At 36.6% G+C, this 12,439-nt stretch overlaps 1 protein-coding gene across 1 annotated transcript in view; it reads left to right on the forward strand.

Annotated features, from left to right (window-relative positions):
• The window catches only part of MRPS5 (mitochondrial ribosomal protein S5), a 65,894-nt gene that overhangs the window by 24,799 nt on the left and 28,656 nt on the right, over nucleotides 1-12,439 (forward strand). The window contains exons 3-5 of the mRNA XM_074864262.1: nucleotides 1,329-1,454; nucleotides 1,747-1,980; nucleotides 6,886-6,920. Of these exons, the coding sequence (XP_074720363.1) occupies nucleotides 1,329-1,454; nucleotides 1,747-1,980; nucleotides 6,886-6,920 (395 nt within the window). The remainder of the gene's footprint in view (nucleotides 1-1,328; nucleotides 1,455-1,746; nucleotides 1,981-6,885; nucleotides 6,921-12,439) is intronic.

A 12,439-nucleotide genomic window follows, 5' to 3' on the forward strand; every position in this document is an offset into this window, starting at 1 on the left:
ATCCCACTTTGAAAAGGATTTTTGACTGAAAAGATGGGCATCATACCTTTGGGATAGCCACCTTGACACCTTATACAAACTTATTCAGTACAGAAATAAACTTGGGCATTTAGTGGTACCTCTGAAAATCCTGGAAAGCTCCTGTCCTTCACTTGTGTTGTCAACATAGCACAGTCTCCCCAGTTCCAATGCATTTTGCCAGTCTGTGAGACAGGATCTCTCACATGCATCAATCTAACAAGCATGAATTGCTGATAGGAAACTGTAGGGATTTGAGCATATTTATTTTAATTCCCCTGGTTAAAAGTGCGTACTGACTTTTTTTGTCTACTTTAAATAAACAAAATCAGTTTCTAATCAGAGAAGACAAGAGATTTAAACTGCCATAGTAACATTGCCCCCGGGTGAAACACATACTAGCATTAATCTGCAAATATAACAGTGGCGATGCTTGTGTATTCTGTGGTGATAGCCTTCTTGTCTGGACTAAAGGATGAAATATTGTCTGTGGTGTCTTCTTCACATCATCAGTTTCATTTTGGTGTGTTTGTTTTTGTCTAACTTATGAGGATATCCTGTATTTCTGTGGGTTTGGCAAATAGTAGTTTGAAGTTAACTACTAAATACATGCTTCCGAAGTCATGCTCTCATACATTGGGTGAAACATCTTAAGGCAGTGCATGTCCTGTAGACAGCCATCGAGTGAGGAGGCCTAACCAAAGCCTGAGCTCTGTGATGAGGCTGTTTTAAGTGTCTTACATTCCTTCTTCCTTACATTCCTTTGTATTTATACAGGCAATAAGGGGGACCTTGTATTTTGTCAGAACAGGAGAACAGCAGTAGATTTATGCTGCTGGTTAACTTCTTGTGTTTTGTGGCTTTTTAAAGTAGGCTAACCCTTGGATATTTTTAGGAGTGATTCAAGTTGACTGTCATTGATATTTGTCCTTGGATAAGTGCTTAGAGGTATTGCAGCTCTGCGTTACTAATGAATGATTTTCTTTTAATGGCCTGGGAATTAATACCTTACTGGTTAGGAACATTCACCTTTAAATTGATTTTGAAAATCCTTTTAAAAACTATGCACCTGGCTGTGTCCCTGTCTGATTGCAATCATCAGGGGTAGAGGCACATCTCTGCACCAGATACATACATACATACATGATAGGAAGTCACTTTCTTAGCAAGGCAGTAATCCTACAGTTTAAATCCCAGGAAAGATCAAGCAAGGGTTAACATTTCAAGGTTTGGGGGTTTTTTTATGTTCAGCTTCAGTTTCCAATGTAAGCTGTACTTGTACGTTACTTATGAAAGCTTTTTTATTTCAGTGACAGCTGATGAGCTATGGAAAGGAGCTTTGGCAGAGACTGGCGTGGGAGTAAAGAAAGGAAGAGGAAAGAGAAGGAAGAAAAAGCTAAGGAAGAATCTCAATAGAGGCCAGGAGATTGGTGAAGGTAGATTCACAAATAAGGGGGTGAAGACATGTCTTGACCTTTTCATGTATAGTGTTTCTTAATAAATTGCTGTTAATTTCTGTGGTGTCAGAACTGCTTGAGATATTTTTGTCTTTTAAAAAAAATCCTGATATGATTTTTTTAATGTTATTCTTAGTTCTTAAATGTAAATTTTGTATCATAAAATGCACTTGAAATATGTGAGAACCTTCCATTTTATTGCATTTTTCCAGCATGCAGAGTTTCAGTCCTGATTTGGCATAAACCATAATTTTTCTCTGTTAAATTTAAGGACGTTCTGGTTTCCTCTGGCCTGGTCTTAATGCTCCTGTGATACAAAGTGGGAGAGTCCAGACAGTTACCCAACGAAAAAAAGAAGAACAAGAGAGAATTCAGTCTGATATTGTTCAACAGAGAGATACATGGGAGAAGAAAAGAAAAACAAAAGTAAAGAGAGAGGGAGGATGGAGTGGAAAGTGTTGGGGAGGTGTCATTCTAGATCCTCCTGACCCAGGTCCTTGTGGAGGTAAGAAAACTGATTATCTGTCAGTTTTGTCTTCCTTAGCCTTTCTGATAAGGGGCTCGAAGAAAGTGAGATCCAGACTTCTCCTGTGATCGAAAATCAATTCCTGTACTTCTCTTATGTGCCCATACCTGAAGCAAGGCAGCTAAATCGAAGAACAAGTTGTGTTAACACAAGTGAGATTTGTTAAATCACTGCTTAGTTTAATATAGCTGTTAGACTATGTTGTTATTGTTGTTATATATGTTGTTATATTGTGTTGTAGACTGTATGATGTTATACTGTATTACAGAGTACTGTATTATGTTGTAGACTTACAGGAGTCTTGAAGTATAGAAATACTTTTCTGTGTTCATCGTCAGTTGTCTTGAGTATGAAATATAGCCATAGTTTTTTATAGTTTCTTAAAGGATCCTGTGGGATAAATCAGGCTTTTTTTTTTCTAGGTCTAATAATAAAATATGGTTAAAGATGATGTAGTTTGAATGTAGCTAATAGAAGTTATTTATTTATTTATTTGCTGCCAAGTTAAATATCATAGTGAAACTAGAGGTCCCATACCTAGAGTGGAGAGAGGTGACCTTAACTTTTTTAACAATGCTGTTATTCAGACCACTAGAAATTCTACAGTAGCTTTGTTTAACATTTAGAAGCCTAATGCTTTTCAACTACTTAGATATGAAAGTGAGTTGTTACTGGTATTCAGCTGAGTTTTTCTTGTGTTGCTTGTGTGTTTATTGTCATCTTTCTGTAGGCTTTTGTAGTAAGGTGAGCTAAGACAGCTGAAGTTTTCTAGCACTGTTGTTTCAGACTTGTTGCAGTCATTCTAAGCTTGTTCATGTTTTCAGAGCTCTTTGTCCAGGAATATGTTCTCCCAGTGCAAGCTTGGATCTTGGAACATATGTTGGAGCAAGTCAACGTAAATGGGAAATTACATGCATGGAATCACAATTATATTATTTTCTGATCTTCTTGCAGTCACCTTTGCTCCCCAGTCTGTCTGGTGTTTTGTTTTTTAATTTCTTTCAGTCTGTGAATATTTTCTGGTTACATTCTATTAGATATTAAAATTCAGACATGCTTTGAACCAAGCCATAAGATAGTAAGAGCATTGTCTTTCCATTGTGATATAATGCCCTCGTCTGTGTAGACTGAAGTTATGCTGGCATTTTTGTATCTTTCTGCTTTATAAATTTATGCCGTTGTTGCTGTCTACTACTTCTCTGTTCCCTTCCCAGGTTTTCCATTCCTGTAGCTGGTCTAGATGATTTTGTGATTTCTGTTGCTGCAGTGTCTGAGGTATATAGTTTCCCTCATGTTTACCTAGTGAATAAGGAGAGTTTGCCTGCCATCTCTTTGAGTTTTAATTTCATTACCTTGAAAGCAGATATTCCATGGAAGGCAGTGACGTGACAATGCACTTGGCAGAGTATCACTGAATCTTACAATTGAAAAATAGAAGATTTGAGAAATCAATAAATTGTTCGAAATTCCCTGTAAGTCAGTGGTGGAATATGCAAAAAGTCAAGAAAATTTCATGGTTCTAGTTCCATACTTTGAACACAAGACTGCATTGTTTTTAAATTCAAATATATTTTCAAGTATTTTATTCCACTAAAAGAAGTGTCAGCTGTTGCAGACATTATGTATGTATGTATGAATTTTACCTTCTGGTGCTTTTCTTGATTTTGCTTTTAGCTGATACTATTGATTTTGATTACTTGCATTAAAGTTGGCTGTGTGGAAGCTGTAGTCGCCAGGTCAAGTTTTGCCAAAAATAGGAAAGTGTACTACAATCAAAATAGGAAAATGAAACTGTCAGCTTGTATTATAGTGCTTGAGAAAAAGCAGTTTCTGATTAGTATACGCTAATTTCCTTTTAATCTGTTAAAAATTGCAGGGATTTTCAGGTCCTGATAGTTCTTTCAGCATCTTCTTATTCAAAGGATTAATGATTTTGCAGGGGAACTGGACCACTGGCTGTGTGCAAAGCACTGTCAAGGTGGTAGGAGGAATAGACCTGAAACTGCCAAACTCAATGAATCCTTTTGGCCTGAGACTGTGGCATGGCTGGATTCCCTGGTGTCTAAGCAAGAATGAGTTCTGATTGAGATTTCTGCAGTTCAGCCCTTCCTAGTATTCTGGTATTAGATTGTCTAGTAACAAACAGAGGCTGAGTATTATGTTGCAGCTTCCTTCACCAGCATTCATATTTGCTAATGAAAGCAAGTATAGGAAGTTTGTAGAAACCTCAATATTGTTAGCCTTTAACATCTGGCAAATTTGATTGAAATTGACTGATACGTTAAAAAAAAAGTAATTAAAAATTGGGGACATGCTGTGATTGTATATGCTTCATTCTTTTGGGGGGGATCTTATTCCCCTACACCTTTACTTATTGTGGCAGCTATGAGTAGAGAAAGAACAGTATTTTTCAGTTGGAAATAAAATTATTTTTCTCCAAGTTTATGGTGATTCTCTGCAAGTGAAGAGGCTTCAGAGAGGGAAGAGACTGCCTGTCAGCATTCATAGCCTCTACTGTGAGCTAGAAGTTTACTTCTTATAGACTAACAGATCTCTAAATTGTGCTGAGGTGATCATGTTTATAATCATGGGAGGTTATGTGTAAATGACAAAGCAGTGCTTGGTGAAGGAATGAGTTCCCAGTTTTTCACCATTACACTGTTTTCAGCTTTTCTGCAGAATTTCACTGGAACTACACCAAATAAATATTAAATGCTTTCATTAACACTGGTCTTCTATGTTATACTGAAATGCTCTGTTCATGAGATAAATTGGAAAAGCAGGAGGTTGGAAGGATCTCTTATCTATTCTGCTTCTTATACAAAGACGTTGCATTTTATTCCATTGTCAGTTATTTTCAAAGTCAGTAGGTTTTTTTCCACTGCCAAGCTGATAATAGGGTACTCTGGGTGGACAATGTGTCTGTATTAAAACACAGATCAATTATAATTATGCACTCAATTGCATAAAAGGAAACAAATGTATCTGCAATTTATATTCAGGTGTTTGTGTGGTCATCAGGTTTTGAAACAAACTCAAAGAAAATGGGATCTTTTTGGCAGTATCTGGATTTGCAGCATTTTTGCCTGCTTCTGTAATATGGATTTTGAGAAATGCTGGTGGGACTGCTGAAAACCAAGCCTAAGGGATTTGCTTGCTGACTTTTCTTACAGCGTATGTCAGGGTGAAGGCCTGTGGGTAAGATGTGACTGGGCTGCAGTTTGCATGGTTTTGTGCTCTCTCATTTGACTTACTGTCTTCTCAGACAGTACATGTAGAGATGCCCATGTCATGCCCGGAGCTCTCCAGTATTCTTGCTCTTTCCTCTTCCACAATGTTATAAGGCATTTCAGAAACATCTTACTGCTTTAAAGTCCCTTGTAATGACAGAGCAGAAAACTTACTTTCTGTGCGCTGGGAAGGATACGTTTGCCACTTAAGAGCTGAGTATGTAATGTTCACCAGAGCGGAGCTCTGTGTTCAGTATTTCATTGCTACGGTGATGAAAAGACTTGAATGAAGATGTGGCATAAAAGCAATCTTTATTTTACAATGCAAAACACCCTGTTACTAGACAGAATAAATGATGCTGTAATTGTCTTTGATTGCAAATACATTTTTTCAGGCAGAATTTGAAATTGAAAGAGGAAAAAAAAAAGTCTGGCTGTGTGATTCTTGATTATTTGAAGTGGCTATGTATTGTTTTGTTTTATCCTCCCTCTCCCCTTTGTGAAATTTCACAGAAATATGTACCAAATACTTAAAATTTCTTTGAATCCCTGTTGCTTGTCTAATACAAGTTTCAGAATATTCTGAAAAATATTGGATAATAGTTTGGTCATGATAGAAGTGACCATTTGGTGCTTTACATTTTTATTTTTTAACCATTTACAGATTTTGCTCAATGTATACGAAATTTGGGGTTTGTTTAGAGTTTTAGAGCAGTGTTTAGGAAAAAAGGCAGTTTACACTGCCAGACAGTGAAAACCCAAAACATTCTGTTTTCATAACATGCTATGGATAGCTATTTTTCATAGCATTTCTGCAATTGAAAAGAATTAGGAAGAATATAAGATAAAATTTAACAAAAATGCTTCAGTGTAAGTGGTGAGTTGCAGTGATTTCCAGAAGAAATTTTCAGATTTAGTTTGGAGAGTATGTATAGCTTAGCTTGTGATCAAAATATTCAACAGATTCCGAGGATGTCTCAGTTTTTCTATCAGCTTTGCTTTCTGTGTGATGTTCAAAAAAGCAGTTAAATTTGTATGTCTTGCTTTACTATTTAAAGAAAATTATTGTTTTTCTTCCTTTGTGCTAGTTTGGTTATTTAGGTTGGACAGTCTTTGAAGACTGTTTCCATCTTGCTTCCCTGCATGCATGGTACTTAAAAAGCAGAGATACTGATTGCAGGTTAGGGTCACTAATAGAGCACAACGAATGTATTTAACAGTTGTCATCTCTTAATTATAACAGGAGCTGTATAGTAATTATAACCAGTAGTATTTAACTTTCTGGGAAGTTATCATTTTAACTGGGTTTTCTTTAAAGGTAGTTTTCTTCATGTAAGTTGATTTTACTGAAGAAATGAAAAAGCTCTATGCTTTATAAGTAAGAGCTATATGCTGTTTTTTCACTGACGTAAAAGAGATTGAATAATGGAGTCAAGTAAAAACATATTTGAGGTCTTCTAAACAGGAAGCAACTAAGAAAGCTCACTTAGATATGTTTGTTCAAATGATTACCTTTTCTATTTACTGCTGACATTAATTTATAAATTGCAGCTACATAAAAATTGTGTTCTTTTAAAATTATACCAGCTACAGGGAGCTGTGCTGATAGGTGAGAAATACAAGGAAATGTAATACTCTATTTTTCTCCCAACAGAAACTTACGAAGATTTTGAAACAAGAGTCATTGAGGTAAGCATTCCAAATCTTTTCAAGGACTTTAAATAATTATCACTATTTTATATTGAGCTTGCAATTATTTAACCAGTCTTTGCTAAGTCAGTCTTGCAGCAGTAGGAATTAGTCTGGTATTCCGTTTCAACTGCATGACGTAGTCTGTCATTCTTTGCACTGGGGCCTTATCTTCTCTGAGCAAATAGTATCTAATTCAAAAGTGGTTTTGAGTAACTCTGAAATGGCAAATGCGTGCAGATAATGCTTTAATAGTTCCCATGCAACCATAATAGGCAACCTAATAAAGTATTAGGGTTTTTTCTCAGACAAAAGTACAAATAGCAAGTTGTATAACTCTGTAAAATAAATAATTACTTAAAGTGAGGGAGCAGCAGCAAGGGACGGAGAGTGTGGAATGAAGATCCCATTTTGTGTGCCTCTCAAGTAATACAATACTCACTTGTCCTAGATGTCTTAACCTATGATATTTGTATCTTCTTGTAAAAGTATTGAAAGTATTAACACGGTAATGATTTAACAGGAATTTTAGATTTATTAATAAATAACAGGAATTGATCATTTACAAAATAATTTAGAAGATGTTATGAAATAGCAACTTATTTACAGATTCTAGGATGACAAGATTCACACTAACTTCATGGTATCTTGATTTATGCATATGTACATGCGCATACACAAAACGTACAAACACACATACAGAAACAAAGGTATTTGGATCCAGTAGAATGAACACAAAACGTACAAACACACACAGAGATGAAAGTATTCGGATCCAGTAGAATGAAGTATGTACCCACACACCAGTAAGCAAAGAAAGAGCGGGTGAAAGAGAAGCTAGCTCAAAGTAAAATTTCCCTCTCTAGTTTAGAGTAAATGCTCACAATGACTTGGCATTCCTCAACGGGCGATAATTGAGACTCGAGCGGGTGGAGTTCGCCCTGGCCTTCCGTGAGCTCTGGCAGCAGACACCTTAAGGGTTTGGTACCTGAGAGGCGTCCCAGCTCAGGGGAGATGCTGGTCACAGGCCCGCTGCAATCCAAGAGAGCTCAAAGGGTCTCCCTTGTGGTTGCAATTTATAGGGTCCAAGATAATTGACTTTTGTCAGATACCTTTTGCTCACGCCCAGCTAGAAGAGATGGGAGAGGATGGGAGGGGCAGGAGCCAGGCTCGTAACCTTAGCAGTCCTTATCTCCAGATTGGTGTAAACACTGGGGGAGATGGGTGGAATCACCTAGCACCAAGCAGCCCAACAGGGAGGGGTAAGAACTGCACCACCACACTTCTGGGAAAAATATTCCAACAAAATTTCCCATTCATAGTTTTATATCCACTTTGTTATTGTGCTTATTGACAGAGTAAGGGTGATTGTTAAGACTGGACTAATGCAAGCCTTGTTTCCACCCTCATTTCTAAATAGATTATATTGCATATCTACCAATCAAGTCTGTGTTCCGGTATTTTCCTTGTCTCTGTTTTTTAGTAAATAAGATCTAATACCTGCTGTTAAATCCTGCTATCTTTGTTTGCAAATAATAAGGTTGTCTCCCACATGCTTATCCTGCGAACTTAATCCTGGCTGGACAGCATAGAATTCTTCTCTGTACTCCAAACTCTTGTGTCTGGCTGACTAGGGCTTCTTAATGAAAGTGTGAAATATTTTCAAGAACAGCATACGTGCTGAAATGCATTCTGCATGTCCTAGGTATTTAATGGAATCAGTGAATCACCTTAGAATAATTTTGTTATGGTAAATTAAGCTACAGAGATTTAAAAATATTTAATCTCTTACATTTCATGACATTGTCACCTTTTTCAAACAGAGCAGCTTTTCGGTGTGTAACTGGTTGTATGCAGTCCCTCAGTTGGTGTGCAGTGATATTAGCTGACAAGTAAATCCATATCACTCAAGATATTTGCTGACTGACAGCAGAACTTCAAGCTAAAGGGTAAAGACCTTAACGCTACCAAAAAAAAGTAGTGATCCAAAATCTTAATGATTTCAACAGAAACACCACTCAGAATGTGGTCAGATAAGATACTTATTTCAAATATGATAAAGGTGGATTTTGCTTCAAAAACAAGCTAATCCATTGGTAATATTTTTTTTTTTACTGGTGAAATGTAAAGTGTTAGTAATGCAGATATGTGGAGCCATGTTACTTCTCAATGGAAAAGCCGTTGCTGAAGAAGGCAACTTGGAACTCATTCCAAATCACACTATTAACAGTAAGTGCTGCACACACCCACACTATCACAAGATATTTTATTATTCCCATTTATCTTACTATTTTTCTTTAATTTCAAATACATTAGTTACTGTGGAAACCATAGCACTAGTATAAACATTGTTGGAGGGGAATCATGACTTTAGAAATAAATTGATTTCTTGTGAGTCATTTGCTCCCAGTCCAGAATCAGATGATGCACAGCATCCAGAAAGGGAGCAGCTCTGGAAGTGAGAACAATTATTTGCTCTCTGTCCTTGCATGTTCCCTTCTCTTCTACTTGCATTGTAATTTTAGTGAGACTTGTGGTAGCAGTGGCCTAATAATTTCCAGCTCTGTGTCCAGAAGTTTGTTTTTTAGACAACTGAAATATTAAGCTTGTTTTTTTATTTAAATACCTAATATGTTAAAAGGACTTGATATGCTAAAATGATTGATCCATTGCCTACAGTGTGACAAACTGACTGTTTCCAGCTGGGGTCTTCAGAAAGCCCCCAGATAAGATTTTGCCAAGCTGGTTTCCTTTCACACACATCCTTTTAAAATCCTTTGTCTCACAAAACTGGCAAGAAATTATATACTCTTGATTAGTACTTGATTAGCACTTGAAAACAGTTATTCTGTCTCAAGATTTTGCATTGTGGTCATAGTAAAATCTTATATTCGGATTTTAATCTCTTTGAGACAGCAACATTCCTCTACACTGCATATCGCTAAGCATGCTATAAATAAACACCAAACAGTGATTTTCTTGCCAGACCTGATGTCTGGTTGCATTTTTCTTGGAACATGGCCAAACATTGCCCTTTTTGAGATGGGGGGAAAAGTGAACCATTCCCAGCTGCTGCCTAAAGAACTGTGAAATCAAGTGTTTACTTGATTTGGAGAGAAAGGAAAAGGTTGCCGTTTAAAAGGGATTGTAGTCAAAGAGGGAAGGAGATGGCTGTGTCCCAGTCCAGAACAGGACAAAATGTATAAAGCAGAGAGTCCCTTTGCCAGCTTTGCAGGGTTCATTGCAACACAAGGCTGCATAGGTTTAGGAGTAGTATGCGAGATGTGCAAGAGAACTTAAAGCTACGTCAGTATAGTTTCCATCACTGTCTCTTGAGAGAAAAAAAAGCAGATACTTCAAGTCTTTTTAACTCTCAAATCCCTGTGATTGTGTTACCTGTCTTTGGAATGATGGTCAACTGCCTTTTGCTTGAAATTGTTTTGCCATTCTTTGCTGAGGTACTTCCATGAAGAAATGTTTTATTCAGAAATTATTTTTGCCAACATTTAAGAGTTTTAGTGTTGTAATTGATGTGATCCATTGTCTTAATTGAAATATATGTTGCCAGGGTAAGATTTTACCAGAATTAAAATAAAATAGCTTTTGAATGGCCTTGAGTAACTATTAATAGTGTATACAGGGGCAAGAGTGAAAACAATGTAACTGAGAGCAGCATTCATTTCTTCTAAACTGCGTACAGGCATAAACTGTTGGAAAGTGAGTTACTTTGTTACTTAAGTCTATTTAATTGTCTGAAAGTTAAAAGAATATTCAGCAAGTCAGAAGTTGACTGACAGCTCTACTCCAGAAAAGCCTCTGAGGAGTCTCTCCTGTCCTGATAAATGAGCAAATGGGTTTCTTGATTATCGTCCTGCATTCTGCTGAGATGACCATTGGTTGGGAATCCATCCAGTGGCTTGAATGTTTTCTAGATTAATCCTATGTATCAAAATCCTTGCTTGTTACAGTGGGTTTGAATATCTTCTTGAGACATGGAAAATAATGATGTTGTATTGTAATGTCAGACTGGGTAATTAAAAGTCATGGGTTGGTTTATATATTTTTAAAAATCCTCCAAACAGGAAAGGAACAAGCTGGTTTACATGTCTGCTGTGATAAGGATAAGAAGCAGTGGATTTAAATAATGAGCAAGAGAAATTTAGATGTAAAGAATGAGTTGCAAATGGGAAACTGAATACTAGAATGGATTATCTGGGAGTATATGGGATGTCTGTCACTGGAGGTTTTTAAAAACAAGTTAGATAAATCTGTCAAGAGGGGATGGGGAGACAAAATTGGTAACCTTCTAACCCATTTTCCTGTGCTTCTTTAAAACTTTTGAGGTGCATTTAATTTAGTATGTAGACATCTTTGTGCATTCTACTTTATTTTACTCTATAAGTAGCATAATTATTAAGGTTACGGCAGATTTACCTTCAAAAATATGCACTCAGCTCCCAAGCAGTATTCATCTGACACTATCATGAGGTGAAAGTAGATCTGTACTATTCTCAGTATATGTGATGAGAGAGAGGAGAAATTCTTTCCTTCCTGGCAGCAGCTGGGAGTAGTCTGTAATCTAGAGTGTGTGTGTGTGTGTATATATATATATATGTATCTGCAGCAGTTGAACTGTTCTCTTTCTGTATCGGATGCATTTCAGAACAATGCTGGCCTGTTGGAACTTCCACAGGGCTTTAGCAAATGTCCTACCTGAGTTAAAAATATATTTCCTTCCTTCTCCTCATTTATAGAGTCCTCTCTCCCGCTAAATATAATGAATCCTTCAATCACTGAGCTCGTGTTTCTTCCTTATGTTCTGTTTGCCCTGAAACAGCATTAAGCAGACGACGTCTCAGATGTCTCCGCTACTCGGTAGTGCTCTTTTATGGTGACAATGAAGATGTTGAGCAAAATCACTTTCCAGTATCTGCTGTTCAGAGTGATGATAACATCCTTGCAAATGACAAATAGTTTCTCTTTCAGGTTTTTTTGTCAATCATCTTTAAACTCTATTTATAGACCTTTATTTGCCTTGCTGCCCAAGTCATTTTTTCCTGAATTAAGTCCTGATCATTTTTCTTGATTTTTAATTTTTTAGTGTTCCAGCACTTTGAGTAAGATGAGTATTTGTAGGGTCCCTTCTTTATCTTGAGAAAGCTATTTTATTCTTTAGATATGATCACTATTTATTGTAAAACTAAGTTGCTGCTTAAGATGAACTTTGACTTTCCAGAGTCTTCAACAGAATTTGTGAAGTGGTACAGGTATGCAGAAGAACAAATGAAATTAAAGTTAGTTTAATGAGGGATATCTTTTCCATTAATGATGTTTTCAGTCTAAATCTTAAGATAACCTTTATCAAAGGATTTGACCTTCACTGGCAGTTCATATTTAATGCTCTATATGTCATGTATATCTAAACAGACATGAATATAAAGCTGTACAAACAAGTTCAGTATCAAGATTTTTTCTGTTTTCTCAAGTATCTCTAATATATTCTTGTCAGATTTGTCATT

This window comes from Strix uralensis, chromosome 3 (assembly GCF_047716275.1).
Source record: "Strix uralensis isolate ZFMK-TIS-50842 chromosome 3, bStrUra1, whole genome shotgun sequence".
Classification (NCBI taxonomy): domain Eukaryota; kingdom Metazoa; phylum Chordata; class Aves; order Strigiformes; family Strigidae; genus Strix; species Strix uralensis.